An 18,004-nucleotide genomic window follows, 5' to 3' on the forward strand; every position below is an offset into this window, starting at 1 on the left:
GGCAGTAATGGATAGGGACTGTAAAAGGAAATGAGCTGCGTATTTAAAAAAGATTTATTTTGCAGCAGAAAATCATCTTTTATCATAATGACAATTCTGCACTAAACTTAAACTTTCATAATGAAAAAAAAACCAAGCCACACACACACAAATAAATAAAACAGCATTTACTTCGATCAGACTAATGATTATTAAAATCTGGATTCATTGAGCGTTCGTAGTTTACAGTATAAGGTATAAAAATACTTAATTTATAAAATAATGAATGTTTCCAGTAAAATGAAGTTTTTCCAAACCTTTTTCGTGCATACGATGGGGAGCGGGTCATGGCCGCCGACATAACATGTGATCGATAGTAATCGTTAAGTTGTAAGTCTGTCTTTTTTATTATACCGTTACTCTTGCTAAATACAGAGACTTGACTATTATAACTAACGATGCTGTGTTTCTTTGGTGAAATAAATAGCTATTCGACATCAATAAAGTAAAGTTTTTTTTGTTAGCAAAGCCCCTGAGACCTTAAAATGAATCAACAATATAGTTTGTTCTGAAAATATATTTATTAAAAAAATATACTTATATATATACATATCATGCATCTGTATAAAATACAATCTGGTTTTTCTTACGTGAGCAACGAAAAGAAATATCAACATTAAAAGGGGGCTGATGATTGTTAGCTAATATCAACATAATCGGTTCAATTTGAAAATAAAGTCGTTCAGTACTTTAAAAATCTGAAGAAAAAAAAAGCCAAAAAGTGATTTTGGCATCTGTATCTTCTTGCTGGTCACAAATGGTTCATACTTTACTTTGATTTCTTTCTGAGAGTGTCATTCAATTATTAAAACATCCATATCAAGTTCTATGGGTTTCACAAAGTTTCCTATATTGTTGGTTTAAAAGTTTTCCATAATTTTCAGCTTGATGAAAAATAATGTAATTGCACATGAACCGTTCGGCTCTATTATTTGGAAATTTCACATCCTCCGGCAAAACGTCTTTAGCAGTGGAAGGAACTGAGGTCGAGTTAACATCCATCTTCATGGCTCTACGTAGGTTACTTAAAATGACGTTAATTGATTCTATCATCATTACCATCGATTCGACGTATTCACTTTCTTGACTTATTTCATCTTTTAAGACGTGGTCAAGGTATAGCCTCAGACGAGAGAGGTTCTCATAATCTCGGGAAAAGTCTGGAGTTATCTGAAAGAAACGGAAAACAAACAAAACTGAGTTGTTATAGCGATATGAAGAATTATAGTATGCATTAATAGTGTTTTGTACACAGAGAGAGAGAGAGAGAGAGAGAGAGAGAGAGAGAGAGAGAGAGAGAGAGAGAGAGAGAGAGAGAGAGAGAGAGTTTGCTTTACTTACATCTGTGATGTTTTGAGGTAGATTGAGACCAGGGAAATCACGGGACTGGAGGAACTGGATCAGTGTGTCCCCTGTCACACGGTCGTTTTCCGTCTAAAAACGAACAATGCTTGATGTCTAACTCTTAAGAGTGTTAGTTAAATAAATCTCAACTTAATTTTATCCGTAGCATTAAGAAATGTCCAAACACTATATTTATCAGATTTGTGATTTTTAATATAATACACCGGTTGGTAGGAGTACCATTCCCCCGATTCTCTCCATTCTAAGAAAATGATCCAGTACTCACGTAGAGGGTTTTAAGGTTAGTCGCGGCTCTTGTGAAACTCGTCGCGTCCTCTATCAGTGCTTCATATATGATGGAATGAGAAGATCCACAGGGTGAATCCCAGTTGGCCGGGGCGCCAAAAGTCTGGCCCAGGCAGGCACATAGGAACCCTTTAATAAAGTAAAGCGTGCAAGGTTAAACTCTGACAAACTTTCACTGTCTGATTCTGTGTGCAAATATTCTAATGCATGTAAAAAAAAAAAAGAATCATATACAATTTTAAAAACATTTTTAGACATATTTCCAGCTTTTATATCAACAGTTACAGATTTACAGTTTAGCTTACATGTTCCACAAAATGTGATTTCAAATATTTTCATTTCTTCTTAATATATTTGTTCATATACCGTGAACAACTATTGATACTGTACCTTCAATGCAGTTGTGGCATCATATATATGGCCGAGGATTTGTGTGAGTGTGAGAAAATAATGGAGATTTCAAGGAATGGACACCCCCAAAACTCCCTCAGAATGCGATATTCCAACCTCGCTATCGATTCATTACTATTAATGTATGATAGTAAATTTTCCCGTGAACTGAAAGTTAGATTATACATAATTAATGAATAATAAAGTATATCAATATACAAGAGTTTCAGTTTTATTTTGAATTTAGCCATCAATATTAGAGTGGTATGAAGGAACTGCGCAAGAATTGCGGCGGAGGGAAAACAACGTGACGTCACAATTCCAATTCCTCTGCATATTTGTTTACGTCACAAGATCGTAAAATAGATCACATGATTATCGGCTCCAATTCTTGTTTGGTGTTCACACACATTACATACAGTATTAGTATCCTGACTTCCTAACGTAGAACGAATGCATCTGTCTTCGCCAAAGTGAGAATTTAAACTCTCATATATCATTTTAAAGAACTGTACACACTAACGATGTTGACCTCTACCTGTTCACACTGACGATGTTGACCACAGTTTAGATATCGATGTCTCTACCTGTACACACTGACGATGTTGATTACAGTTTAGATGTCGATATCTCTACCTGTACACACTGACGATGTTGACCACAGTTTAGATGTCGATATCTCTACCTGTACACACTAACGATGTTGACCACAGTTTAGGTGTCGATATCTCTACCTGTACACACTCACGATGTTGACCACAGTTTAGATGTCGATATCTCTACCCGTACACGCTGACGATGTTGACCACAGTTTAGATGTCGATATCTCTACCTGTACACACTGACGACGTTGACCACAGTTTAGATGTCGATATCTCTACCTCTACACACTGACGATGTTGACCACAGTTTAGATGTCGATATCTCTACCTGTACACACTGACGATGTTGATCACAATTTTACATGTCGATATCTCTACCTGTACACACTGACGATGTTGACCACAGTTAAGATGTCGATATCTCTACCTGTACACATTTACGATGTGACTAAAGTTTAGATGTCGATATCTCTACCTGTATACACTAACGGTATTGACCACAGTTAAGATGTCGATATCTCTACCTGTACACACTAACGATGTTGAACACAGTTTAAATTTCGATATCTCTACCTGTACACACTAACGATATTGACCACAGTTTAGATGTCGATATCTCTACCTGTACACACTGACGATGTTGACCACGGTTTAGATGTCGATATCTCTACCTGTACACACTCACGATGTTGACCACAGCTTAGATGTCGATATCTCTACCTGTACACACTGACGATGTTGACCACGGTTTAGATGTCGATATCTCTACCTGTACACACTGTACACACTGACGATGTTGACCACAGTTTAGATGTCGATATCTCTACCTGTACACACTAACGATGTTGACCACAGTTTAAATGTCGATATCTCTACCTGTACACACTAACGATATTGACCACAGTTTAGATGTCGATATCTCTACCTGTACACACTGACGATGTTGACAACGGTTTAGATGTCGATATCTCTACCTGTACACACTGTACACACTGACGATGTTGACCACAGTTTAGATGTCGATATCTCTACCTGTAAACACTGACGATGTTGACCACAGTTTAGATATCGATATCTCTACCTGATTCTCCAGTGACGGAGTTTCTGATTTTGTCGTTGAGGCCATAAACTGATTTTGGATGTAAAAACATATACGTTTTCTGAAATGTCATAAGATTTGGATAAATTCCAATGTCGTTCTCGTCAAAATTTAAGATATAACAATTTTTATGTGATTAAGATCAGAATACAAAATCTCTCTGTGATTTTAATGTTAATTGCATATGTTTAAATAGAGGTTCGGTTCTTGATGTGAGTTTTAATTTCGAGATCTCTTAGTGATTTTAGATGTCGAGATCTAAACGTGAATTAATATGTCGAGATCTCTACTTGATTTTAGATGTCGAGATCCTATGTTATTTTAGATGTCTAGGACTTTTTGGGCTTTTAGATGTCGAGAACTGTGATTATTATGTATCAAATTTTATGTGGTTTTAGATGTCAATTTTTTTTCCTGATTCTAAATGTCGAGGTCAATGTAATTTTAGATCCCTTTTTGATTTTTAAACGTCAAAATCTTTTCTGGTTTTAATTGTCGTGATTTCTATATAAATTTAGGTGTGGAGATTTCTATTTGATTTTAGACGTTGAAATCTTTGTTATTTTAGATGTGGAGATCTCTTTGGTTTTTAAGATGTGGAGATCTCTTTTTATACTTTAGAGTTGGGATCATTTCTAAATATAAGGTATTAGAATTGTTAATTCAATCGTTTAAAAGGGGTTTTCATGATACATGTAAAACAATTGCAACATGTAATTTAACACATTTACAAATTATTTAAAAACATTGCTATAATTTGCTTAAACAAAACATGTCCGGTAGATTCTCAGAATATGTTTGCAAAATCCTAAATAACATAATGGGAATTCATTTGTTAACACATCAATGTTTAGTTTAATTCAATTGACAAACCGAAGACCTATCGATAGAATAGACGATGATTCAAAGACACTTTGTTTATCACACACCAGTGCCTGAAATTAAGAGGCTAAATCTGTCTTCTACTTTTTCAAAATCTTTAATCTCTTATACACAGTATATGGATCCATTAACAGGCTTTTTAGTGTCTCTTTTTGCGTATTTAAGCAAACGATATCATGTAAATATGTATTGTATGCATATTTGATACATGTTTGCAATAAGTAAAAAGCGATTCCAAAAGAAATAGTTGCAAACACCTTTATGTAGGGCCCAAGAACCCAAATAAAATTGTTGTTTGTATCAGGAATTAAGGATTAGATTAAAGAAAAAAATGTTGACATATTTTAGAAAGAAACCAGATATTTTAAAAGTGGTTGGCGTACACCTTATTGCCTATCCTTCTGCTCTGTAGTAAAAAGATGTAAGTGTATTGCATTAATACTGAGACAGAAGGCTCGAGTCGAGTCTATGTTGCTCCTCAGAAGAACTTTGTCGTGGGGAAGATACCAATCCCTCTTCTTCCTCCTCGGTGAATTTCATTCATGATTGTAATGTGGTTATCTTCAAACATTGGAGCATCTATTTGCACATCATTTAATAATGATTCATGAATTATTAAGGAGTATTTGATCTTTTATCATATTTGTATTCCATAATGATTCTCAACAATTTTGAAATATACATTTAAAAATTGATTTTTTAGCAGTTCCTTTACCATATATCAAGTTATGCGTGCGTAAGCAGTTTTTACACCAGAACGTGAAACATATTCAACAAATTTAAATTTTAGGTCAGAAAAACTTTTTAAATTTGATATACAGACTTTTTCCACGACATTGCAATTGTTTAATTATGTTATATTGAGGGCAGTCTGTAGTGCACATTATCACTAAGTAGGTTGATAACGGAAGCTCTAGACAGTTTGTTCTGCAATATAATTTGGGGAAGGGGGCACGTAGGAAAAGTGTGATTTAGTAACCCTCAGGCGGCGCATCAACAAAAAGCGGAGCTATTCATAAACACCATATGATTGCAAAAACGACCAGAATTTAATTTAATATTTCCAAAATTATCTTTTGAAATAATTATTATGTAATTACACATGTTGAAAATATGTGCTTTGAATTATTCAATACATTGCAATTACAATTGAAACAACTTAAAAAAATCATTGTAGTAGTAACCAAACAAATTAGAGCTAAGTACTTCGTCGCAAACACTGTTTAAATGGTAACAGCCTGTAGGATGAATCTTAAGACCAAGAAAGAGAATGTATTTCAAACAGTACACTACTTTAAACCCGCCATTAAAATAAATGAGCAAAACTGAACAAAACTCCAGTTCCGATGGTTTAAAAGTTCTGTGTCACGATAAAGTACCAGATCACCAGCACATATTAAGGATTTACAATTTGTAATAATTAACACTGTGCTTGATAATTATGCCAGTGCCAAAGTGACATTATTGCACCCGTCTAAGCTGCATACATAGAAAAATTCAAATATGCCATACGATAAACCATTGCTTTAAGAGTTTATAACCGACTTTGTTATCATTGATTCTCACCTGTCAGCTGAGATATTTACCTTTCAAAAATAATAAATTCCTACAGGAAAATAATTTTTCCCATAGGAAAAACAGTATTCCTACAGGAAATTTGAAATTTCCTATCAGAATACAAGAACTTCCTATGGTAGATTCCATGCCGACAGTGTTTGATGAAATCTGATAGGAATTTAAATTTCCTATAGAAAATAATCTGTCTGGATCAAATAGCTACAAGAAATACCATTTTCCTACAGGAAATATTATTCCTTTAGGATTTTTAGAAAATCCTATAGGATTGTCACTATTTTCTGTAAGAGAATCATTTTCCCATGGGATATAATTTTCATAGGTTAATATCCCACCTGTCATATAATACAAACTAATAACAAAACTGATTATGTACTCTTTGAACAATGGTTTAGCATTTTGTACGTATGGGTTTTTCCGAAACTGCAACTTAAGCGGGTGTAGAAATTCAACCTTGGCACTGGCATAATTATCCGACACAGTGTTAATTTTTCCTATGCAGAATTTAAACTTAAAAAATATAAATAAATAAATATATATATATATATATATATATATATATATATATATATATATATATATATATATATATATATATATATATATATATATATATATATTGCCTGTTTGGGGGGGGGGGGGTAACTGTTGAAACTGACACCCCGAAAAATCCATTGTCAACCGACGCGAAGCGGAGGTTGACAATGGTTTTCGAGGGGTGTCAATTTCAACAGTTACCCACCCAAACAAGCACTATTTATTTTCTTATACTGAATTGCTAAATTTTAAAAAGAATTTACTGCTTTTATACAGAAATAAAGTGAATTCTACGGCAAACCGTACACGCATAATTTACGCGCACGTAACAGTTCGTTGTGTTACCCGTTGCCAAGTCTTGCCAACGCTGAGGGTAATAGAACGGATTACCAACTGCGTCTAAACCAATCAGATTTCAGTAATTAACATGAAAGTATAATAAAATAAATTATCTTATAGAAACAGTTAATAAATACTTTGATTTAAAGATCAAAACTAAATTATGACACTTAAAATATGATGCAAAATTTGAAGCAGAATTTACTTAATTGTAAATGTGGTGGATATAATAACGAAAAAAACCCATGTGTAAACTACTTAGGTAGAAATACGAGAGTTTGTCCAAAAGTAATGTCACAGATGCGATAAAATCGTGAAAAAGTGATTCATGCTTTGAATTATCTACCTAATTCAAATCAGATCTGAAAATTTTAATGCATTATTATAAATATTTCTGAAGATTATATATTTTGTAGAGCGTAAGGTAAAGATAGTCGCCGCACGCTAGCGACGTCATTTCCTTGGCGTTCTGGTAGAATTTCGTTATACAGTACTCTATATAAATTCGACACGGTGCTCTATTGTACATTTTGTTATCACATTCTTAATGAAGAAACTAATTAATCATTTTGTAATCGATGGAGTAGTATATAGGATTTTTTAAATGTGCGATCAGTTTGTCGAGGTCTCTTCAAAAAGTAAAAAACGTAGCTATACAATATAGCCATTGACGTAAGAGCACAGCTCTAATTTCCCTTCAGAGCGTATGTCTTCTATCTACCCAATTTATTTATTAACATGTCATACGCCTTTATTAGATATTAGAAACACGTTTAGGGAACCCTGTTCACTCGATCTCAATTCTAGGTTGATATATCAATACCAGTACATTTTATTGTGATTTCTATTCATCGAAGCAAAATATGCATCGTATCACTATTCGCATGTCCAGCCTTTTTATCCCTTGATCCAGAGACAAAAGTCATTGGGTAGATATCCGATATGGATGGTAACGGTCCCTAGTTTTTTAAAACGGTTAGAAAAAGTTTATAATATATATGTTTTAAAATATTGTATTGTTTGGGCCTTTTTCAAATTTAGGAGCATTTAATTTATTCATAAATGCAAGCCTTAAAAAAGATGTAAATTCATGACGCAGCGATGTCACGTATATATTACGCTATAAACATCAATATCTTGTTAAGCTTTCGACAAAATTTAATCAAAATTTTAATTCGAATTTGAATTTTGATAAGGTAAATTTTAATGTATCATTTTATACAGTACAGCGGCAGTGAGAAGCGTGGTGCATAGTGTGACATTACTTTACAAGTACAGCGCCAGTGAGGAGCGCGGTGCATAGTGTGACATTACTTTTCAATCAAATCTTGTATCACTCTAGACCTATCGACAGTTCATGCAAGTTTAGATACGAGGGTTGATCCAAAAGCAATGTCACAGATGCGATAAAATCGTGAAAAATCCGCAGAAAGAGACAAAAACTTGTGCTATGAGATATCTATCTATTTCAATTCAGATCTGAAAATGTAAATGCATTATGATAAATATTTCTGAAGATAATATATTTTGTAGAGCGTGAAGCAAGGATAGTCGCCGCACGCAAGCGACGTCATTTCTAGATCTTTGGCGTTCTGGTAGAATTTCGTAATTTTGTACTCTATAAAAATTGGCCACGATGCTCTATTTTACATTTTTTTCTTAGTATATAATATCTCTTTTTGTAATCGATGGGGTAGTATGAAATATTATTTAATCAGCGATCAGTTTGTCGAGGTCTCTTCAAAAAGTCATGAACGTAGCTCTATGATATAGCTCATGACCTAATAACCTAGTTTTCAGTTTCCTTAAGAGCGTATATCTTCCGTCTATTTCATTTATAAATTAACATGACATATACTTTTATCAGATATTGGAACCACGTTAAGGAAACCCTGTTCACTCGCTCTTAATTTTAGGTTGATATATCAATTCCAGTACATCTTCTAATGATTTCTATCCATCAAAGCAAAAAAATGCTTCGTATCACTATTCGCATGTCCAACCTTTTTATTCCCTGGTCTGGAGACAAAAGGTATTGTGTAGATATCCGAAATGGACGGTAACGTTCCCTAATTTTTTTTAAAACAGTTAGAAAGTGTCTATGGTATATCTGTTTCAAAATATTGTGTTGTTTGAGTCTTTTTTCAAATTTTGAAATTATGTTATTTATACACAAATACAAACCCTAAAAAAAACGTAAATTCATAACGCGGCATGTACGAGGGTCAATCAAAAAATACGAAGACTTTTGCCATAGCTATGTTACTTAACGTCGTATCATTACTAAATTTGGTAGACATAATTTAGCAATAGTTTCAGACAATTTGTAAGAAAAAAAGTTAATAAATTTCTTTCTTTCTAAGAATAATTTAGAATTTCATCCTGAAAAAATGAGGTCACGGCGCACGGTCAAAATTTGTGTTATGTCAACAAAAAACCATATAATGTTGAAAGTATTATCTCTATAAATTTGGCTTAGAACAAAATTATATTGAAACTACAAATTTTGTTTAGTCATGGTATTCTATGTACCAAATAATGACGGGATAGATTAGTAACTAAAGTCAGATAGTCCTCTTTAGAATTGACTAAAAACATCGACGTCGCCTGACGTCACGGCGCAACGAGAAGTACAAATAAAATGGATTTAACTCAGGAAAAAGCCGATACAAGCTGTGAAAATGCTCAATGGTGAACAAAATAAGTCAACAATTATTTGCAAGTTTGTGTTTAACTGTAATAAATTTTGTGGGGGTGGTGGTCATTGTATTTTGAATATAAAACAGTCCGAAAGAGAGTAGAATATCTGTAAATATTTGGTCATAAAAGAAGTAATGTCAACCGACGTTCAGGGTTATCCTTACTGTAAACTAAGATATACACGGTTAGAAAATGAAAACATTGAAGAACTAACTTATGATTCTCGAGCAAATGTGTGCAAATAAGATGTTAAGTGGTTCAATGCCATTCTAAATTGTAAGAAGAAAGGCACAAGAGACTAAGTGTGATATAAAGATGGGGTATATCTATAAACTGTGCGTGTTTAATTTTGACGTCATGTTTTGAACGTTACCGTGCGCCGTGGTGACAAAACATGTTGTTTTTAAAAATGGGGAACAAAAATACCCTTTCATCAAATGGACGAAAACTTCGCATATCAATAACATAAGTGTTGGTGCACAGATTAATCTATTAAGTATGACTTTCATGAAAAATATATGATAGACAGCCGCATTGTCTTCGTATTTTTTGATTGACCCTCGTATATATCAGGCTATAAACATCAATATCTTGTTAAATGTTCAACGAAATTTATTAAAAATTTTACTTCATATTAGAATTTTGATAAAGAAAATTTTGATCTATCTTTTATATTATACAATACAGCGCCAGTGTTAAACGCTGAGCATAGTGTGACATTACTTTTGGATCAACCCTTGTACATTTATTTTCACACCACGTTGTAGCCACTGTTTTAACAAGGGACACTACCTAGTTTATATAGTGGTTAGAAAATGCTCCAAAATTTAAAGAGGCATCTGATTTTGTTTCTAAACATTTGTTCACTTATCCAGCTGTTTCTATGGCAACCAAATCCAAAGTGAGGCAGTTGCCATCTTTAAAATCACCAAAATTAACAACTGAGGTTTGATAAAAGTACGGAAAATAAAGACCAATATCAATTAGCATGACGTGTAGTGATAACGAACAGTGTTCAACGTCAAAATCTAAAGGAAAAATACAAAACAGGAGCAGAGCAAACATGGACCTCTACAAAAATTAGGGGTAGGATAGGGTGCTATAGAGGAGTGGGCATCCTCTGCTGACCGGTCATATCCGCCATGTGCTCTTTGTCGTAATCGGGAAACGTAGAAATCTTTAGGCAATTAGGTCATAAATACGGATCGCCAGGGATTGATCAAGCCCAACAATCTTAAAACAAAAGCACATTTTGACGATATCTTGTTTGCAGAGTATTACATTAAAATGTTTTCAAATAGTTTGTTTTCCGTTCTTTAAAAATAAGACCAAACTCTCTACTACAATAAGATGATTTTTCACAAGAAATAAGATACTGGAAATATATGACATAGCGTCAACTTTGTCTGGTTTTCAAAACGTAAATTTGTGAAAAACTTGCGTTTGATCATGATTTTGACTTGTATAGATTTAATTAAAAAACACGATGTATCAAGAAAATCCGATTTTTTTCTCCTTCTGCAATCAGTAGTATCCATCAGTAGTATCCGTGGCATGTAGTGGAGCTAGAAACCATTCTCAATCAGTGATCATTTTAGTAGCGGCCTAGACCTAAATATTGGTTGCAGAAAAATTAATAATTGAATAAAAATTGACACGGAAGGTGGTTGGGGAGTCAACAACACGTCATTTACTTTCCTTCTGTTGCCTTGTTTAACTTCACACTTTGTTGCAACGGATGACATATACTGATTAAAGCCATGCGTTCTAAATGGAATTCATATCAATTGTTTGTATTTTTATTACTTAAGAATCAACATCAATTGGTCTAAAGATAAAACAAAAAACTTTTTTGTATGTAGTGTTAATAAGGCAAGGTGATCTTAGTCGTTTTATACTGTATGAGTCTCTTTACAAGGAAATCTATGCACACAGATAAAGGGAGATATTAAAATATCAAGGCTATTATTTCCAGAATTTTTCTTTTCTTCATAATAGTGTATGGCTACAATGATCACATATAATGTCTCTTTTTTAACAAATATAATTTTTATGCTTTCCTAATCATTTGAAGTCTTTAAAGTACAGTTACTGAAATCAACCTAAAATTGCTTAGGTACCAGACGGCCGACAATTAAATGTGCCATTAGTGAGATGTCTGCTTCACTTAGTTTAGTGTCAAATATACAGGAAATAGTAATTATTTATAAAGAGCAATTAACTTTAAAGATTCAAAATGGCGACGATGATTTTTTATCAGTTGTGTGTTCACAAGAACACTTTTGATATAAACCTCTTAGAGTGTTATAGTAAAAACCCAAACTTTACATGCATTGTGTATTCCTTGTTTATCTATAGGAAGATATCAGATAAAATGTTGGAATTTTGAGGTTTAAGAATTTATTGCTTTTAAAACTTTTATTATCCTTAATAAAAATTGATTAAAATATCAAAATACCAAACACAAATTAAATGCATAAGGCTAACGTTAACCAGGAAACACAGAGAGCAAAACGCATACGGCTATGGATCTTGGAGGAAGCACATAAAAAAAATCGTTGATTTGTGAAGCATTTCCTTTAAATTGGTGGATTTTACACTCAGAAATTGTACTCGCGTACAGCCCTATGTCTTTACAACGTTATCGGGTTTGTTTTCCCACCAATCCTTGAAAATTTGATTGTCGAATAAAATCAGTTCAATTCACTCTTCAAAGAGCGTTATATTTGTATTACCTGTACCTTTTCAGTCAGGGTTTTTGTTAGTTCATGTATGATTCAAATACGTGATTGTGTGAATGAAAGTTTGCTTTTAATATTGTTCATGAATTTTTTTGGCAACTCATTGTTTGATATGAATTAAATGAGATCATTTTGAACATCTGGAATACAATAATCATCATTGTCGCTGATAACTCAAAGTATTATGTGTCGGCATATATGAATAATTAAAATAAACCCAAATTTTTCAGTTTTTCATTTTATTGCAAATAAATACCAGGTATAATGCACTGTGTAAAAAATATCACAGATTCCGTTTTGCATAAAGCGCTAAACGATGTTAATAAATAATAAAAAAAAAAACAGATATGAATAATAAAATTAAAAAAATAAATATACGCTCCCATTCTCATTTCTTTTTAAAAAAGACATTTAACATGCTATGTCCTTATAAATTTTTCTTATTTAAGTACATTATTTCCGTTCAAAACTTTCACAACACTATAAATATAATGCAAAATAAAAATAGATACATCTAAAAATAAGATTAAATCAAGCATATTGCACAACTTTGAATATGAGGTATAACAAATAAACCAATTCAATTATCATATAACATGTAAAACAATAAAGATTACCACTAAGAGTCTAATAAGTATTTTAGAACATAAAGTCAATTATACCAGGTTCATGGAATATTGTAAACACTGTCCATCATACACATAATATTGTAAACACTGTCCATCATACACATAATACAAGTCAGCTTAAAAAGCCATAAGTCACGCTTACGGATCGTTCTCCAACATAATAAAAATCGGCACTAATTTTCAAAAATGTGGTTTGTTTTTATCGACATTTTCTCTTTTTTATGTCTCAAAGACTGGAAAACAACACATAAAATTTTGGTAAAAATAGTATTTGGATTTTTTTTTCCAACTCAGAGATAAATTTTTTTTCTGTGGATCTTTTAAAAATATTAGTGTCATAAAAATGAACAACACTATTATCACTGGAGCAAGAAGAAAAAAAAATTTCTTCAGGACGTCAGGTTTCAACGTTGTACTAGTTAGTTATGAAGAAGTCGTCAGATTCAGAAATTTTGCAGATAAATGATTGAGATACTGAATGTTTTTACTGTAGATGACATAATCCCTGTAGTAGCGACTCGATCGGTCTTCTGATAAGCTTCTTAAATCAGTATTCATGACGTCACGTGTCACATGATTTTCAATGGTGACATGAAGAATAGTGTATAAGGTGGTATGTAAATCACACATGAGTTCATAAAGCTTGTCTTGAACTGGTGCCATGAGGTCATAGAGCTCACTGTGCTCAAAGTACACCTCATCCTCTAGCACTTTCTCCAGAAATACCGCCAGAGTAGACAAAAGTCGGTACTCATTAAGTAAAATTGTCGATATCTGAAAACCAAAAAGATCAGAAAATCAATATTTTGTCAAACTTCAGTACAACTGTTAACAAACAATTTTTTTTCTCTATAAGTTATACAGCCTACTGTTAAACTTACGTTGTTGTTTTTGCAAGCAGTCTGCATGTTATCAGATTCCTCTACCAAATTCAACCCTTCCATGTCGGCGGTCTCCAAGTTCGTAATCAAGAAAGAATTCGTTAACCTACGTCCTAGGACTGGTATCTATAAGTAAGTATTCACATAAAAAACCTCATTCCTTGAACTCAATCATAAACAGAACAAAAGTTATAAAAAAAGGTCGGACGATTAGGTATATAAAACAAACATACGTAGTTTTTCTTTAGAACAATCGCAGCATCTTTCTGTAGAGTGGATTTCACGGACATTGCACGAAGAGCTTGTTCCACTGGGATGACCATGGGTGGCAGGGAGTCAGATGTGTCTCGTGAACAGGGGGTCTCCCATCGTAGGGTAGTACTTCTTTTTTCTATGTTGAGTGGGTGGGAATAAATTTGTTCACAATTCCAACTTACAACAGCTGAAACAAAGTTGATATTTCAATTAGACAGCATGGCGTTTACTTTCATTGTATCAGATCATTTAGTTTAAAATATGTTGTCATAAAATTAAGATAGTTAGAGAAGTGGCAGTGAATACACGAACATCTGTTTACATTGCTATCTTAACAAATATTTGTATAAAAATAGATATTCAGCTTTAAGTTGAAATCATTATTATTAAAATTTTAAGAACAACAGCAATATAGATCCTCTCACATGAATGCGATATTTTTATCGTTTTTCCGCGTTAACAAAACAATGTTATTGTTTTCCTTTTTTTAGGTCACCTATCTATTATACAGTGATTCTATTTTAGGAATTAAAGGGCCAGCGAACAGCGATTAAACCATTGACGATTTAAAAAAAAAAAAACCGGAAGACAAGAAGTAACATCAAAAAGCGTTCCATGACTCTTTCGAAACATTATTAACTCTCGTCAAATTTAAACCCCTAAGTAAACAATAAAACCTGGTACAGTCAGAATAAAACATAGTGTATACAAGCGTTGGCTACATTCTTCAGAGTCGGAAAGTTGTATATAAAGTACATTTAAAATACACATAACAAACTTATAACATGAAAATCGTTTCTCAATAATATATCGTATTAAGTTAAAGACGTTCATCTTAAGCTTATGTATTGTGTTTTTCTTTTGCCGTTCATATAAATAAATATCTTAAATATATTATACAACAACCCTATGTCTCATAAGATGAATACGTTCACTATTATATATAATATGTTATGAATCTATAATAGCTTTGACATACCAATTAGGAATGGTAGCAAAATTGTCTTATTCATTGTTTCTGTATCAGTGCTCAAATCGCCTTACCTTTCATGAGTGCTCTGTGGCCACTTATATTTATCAATCTGAGTGAGAAATTTTCGGCGAAACACGAAGAGTGGCCACATTGTTTTGGAAAGTTCTAACGTCCAACAATCCCTCTCACCTCGACAACAATTCATATCCGGTGGAAGTTGTGGGCATGCGTGGAACTGATTTTCCCAGTTTCATTGTATGTCTTTTAGTAAAGTTACTTTCACTTCCGCGAATGCAGTAGGCGAATGCAGAGAATTCTTACGTTCACTCTGAATTAAATTCCACGGCGTTGGAGCGGCACATTTTATTTCCGCGAAAAGATTTTCAAACCTACATGAACTGATCTACCCGGAAGCCGAGTATAGATCACTGATACCTCCTCACATTGCTAAATCTACGGGGAATTATTGACTTATTGACATATAGTACTTACTTTGTTAGGACAATCGGGGAATATCCTCTTGTAGGTAGAGTCTTTTGAGGTACAATCGCTCTTTGGAAAAAGGTTAAGTCAACATTGCCAATGTTAAATTTTTAAAACTTTTTTCATATTCATAATCGATATTCAGGTTGTTTTTTTTTTTGCATGTTGTGTGCGTCCAGCCATTATTATACGATGAACACGGAAGTACTTCGAGGTTTGAAGGAAATACAAAATCTATTACAAGGAATATTAGCATTGCTTCCTTAATTTTTGATATATATTTTACACATTTGTATATTGCTGTACAAACTTTTTAAACTCATTGTTTCCTGTGTTGTGTACATGTATGTTTGTTTTCTCTAAAATTGATTTACTAATAACGTCAAACGGACCTACACTTCGACTATGTTTTGGGAAAATATGTTTGTGAATATATAGGTACAGCATATTTCCACATTAGCCTAATATGACAATACGTGAAATATTATCATCTAGGCTTTACTGTTAACTTTTTAAATTTTTAATGACGCCATCTATGTTTATAATTAATGAGGTCATATAATGGCGTACGATTATCAATCAGTTGCATGTCACATTCATCAGAATCAATGCTCCGATCAATAAATAGTACATCCCTTCCTTAAAAGCTAGGAATCGCTATAGCCGTTGATATAAGTCTCACAACATTTAGACTTATAATAGAGAGTAAAGTAAAACAAATTTGAAATCAGGAAAAATACAGCATCTATAATCCAAGTTAAAATTGACATTTTGGACACATCATGTGAACACTGATTATGAAAAAAGATGTATTTTAAAGGTCTGTGTTAATGTTAATGTTTTGTTGTAATATAACCATGTACATATATAACAAAAAGGTAAAACAGGACAATATTTCAATGACGTAGATTAGAAAAAATACATTTTCAAGAATAAATGTAAAACACAATAATTTTCACTGATTGATCAATATGGTTAACATGTGGTATTTTTTATGACTGTTTATTTAAAAAAAAATTGCAGAATGGTGACCATGTTAACAAATGGGATTAAGCAGCTAATGTTTACGATATGTTTAATGAAGAAAAAACCCAATATATTTTGCCTTATTTATCTTTGGTTATATTACCCCTTTATTCAGTGAAATGTTTTATTGCTGAGACATTTAATGTGTTAAAAGTCTAAATTTGGTTTATGTGCTTATTTCCTTCAAAAATACAAATGAAGACCCGTCAAAAATTTGATGCAGGATTCTAAATAAACAATGACAGTTCTTCATTTGTACATGTATTTTATACCATGCTAATGTTTATTGATGACCTGAGTAAGGAAAGAGTAAATAGAAATAATTTTTTCTGTTTCCATGAAACTGGTAAAGCAAACATTAACATGTATTCTATTGAGAAATCTACAAACTGGTAAAGCAAACATTTACATGTATTCTATTAAGAAATATACAAACTGACTTTCACCAGGATCTTTTTCGCGAAAGCTTCACACATTGTCTTCCCACGCGACACTTTATTTTCCCCACAACTTATGTCAATGGTCGAATACTATTTTACAAAGAAAAATTGATAATAATGATAATAATGATAATGATATAAAAAAAGAAGCCTATTATTCTCACGGGATCCCACAAAAACGATTTTAATATTACCCCTGAGGAAAGGTAATGTGTGACAGCAAAGGACCAGGAAAGACTTTTTGACTGCCTTGATTTATAGAATAGATATATACACGAGTATCATTGTATCAATTTATTCACATGTTGTGAAAGGGGCGTTTAAAATCGAGGTAATTTTGCGAAATCCAACAATGTGTTATCCTGTGCTTTTACAAAGACCTAAAACTAATTAAGTAAATGAGAGTAAACTTTTGTGGATAAGTTTAGGTTAAATGTAAAACATTGCGTAGATTTATACATTATTGACGGTCATTACTGGAGGTTGAATGTCTTGCAAATTTGATCGAAAAGCAAGCTGTAATCAGATATACAAGAAATATAAGTTAGTTAAAAATTTAACAAGATAATATGATTTTATTAAATACTCGCTTAAATGTATGTAACAATGCTTTTATTTCTTGATCAAACCTTCCTCGGTCGTTATTTACAATAAAAACATCCGACTGCAGAACAACACCACAACATATATTTTAAATTTCACATTTAAAAACAAAGTGATAGTTTGAACAGTCTGACAGTTTGAACAGTTCCTTTAGTTACCC

The 18,004-nt window shown here is 32.8% G+C and overlaps 1 protein-coding gene and 1 long non-coding RNA gene across 4 annotated transcripts; both read right to left on the bottom strand.

Moving 5' to 3' along the window:
- Positions 1 to 600: 600 nt before the first annotated feature.
- Positions 601 to 1,804, bottom strand: LOC136270564 (uncharacterized). The gene is made up of 3 exons (XR_010708357.1): positions 1,670 to 1,804; positions 1,381 to 1,473; positions 601 to 1,209 (listed from the first exon to the last, which is right to left on the bottom strand). It is a non-coding gene; the product is annotated as an uncharacterized lncRNA (long non-coding RNA).
- An 11,009-nt stretch (positions 1,805 to 12,813) lies between these two features.
- On the bottom strand, positions 12,814 to 15,963 carry LOC105319084 (uncharacterized). Of its 3 annotated transcripts, none has more exons than XM_034472062.2 (4): positions 15,785 to 15,963; positions 14,298 to 14,506; positions 14,065 to 14,190; positions 12,814 to 13,957 (listed from the first exon to the last, which is right to left on the bottom strand). In XM_034472062.2, exons 2-4 carry the CDS (start codon positions 14,385 to 14,387, stop codon positions 13,607 to 13,609), a joined length of 567 nt encoding a protein of 188 aa, XP_034327953.1. In that variant the 5' UTR covers positions 14,388 to 14,506; positions 15,785 to 15,963; the 3' UTR covers positions 12,814 to 13,606. The 3 variants fall into 3 exon arrangements, with proteins under 3 accessions (XP_034327953.1, XP_011414803.3, XP_011414796.3); XM_011416501.4 differs by lacking the exon at positions 15,785 to 15,963 and adding an exon at positions 15,364 to 15,700; XM_011416494.4 differs by lacking the exon at positions 15,785 to 15,963 and adding an exon at positions 15,299 to 15,353.
- Positions 15,964 to 18,004: the final 2,041 nt, after the last annotated feature.

This window comes from Magallana gigas, chromosome 8 (genome assembly GCF_963853765.1).
Source record: "Magallana gigas chromosome 8, xbMagGiga1.1, whole genome shotgun sequence".
Lineage (NCBI taxonomy): Eukaryota > Metazoa > Mollusca > Bivalvia > Ostreida > Ostreidae > Magallana > Magallana gigas.

What these genes read in the sequence shown, in the direction of transcription:
- LOC105319084 (XM_011416494.4), bottom strand. Translation starts at nt 15,332, where the DNA reads ATGAATAAGACAATTTTGCTACCATTCCTAATTG. An exon ending in TTTGCTACCATTCCTAATTG is followed by an intron (nt 14,507 to 15,298) that starts GTATGTCAAAGC and finishes ACTTTGTTTCAG; the next exon opens with CTGTTGTAAGTTGGAATTGT. An exon ending in TTGTTCTAAAGAAAAACTAC is followed by an intron (nt 14,191 to 14,297) that starts GTATGTTTGTTT and finishes ACTTACTTATAG; the next exon opens with ATACCAGTCCTAGGACGTAG.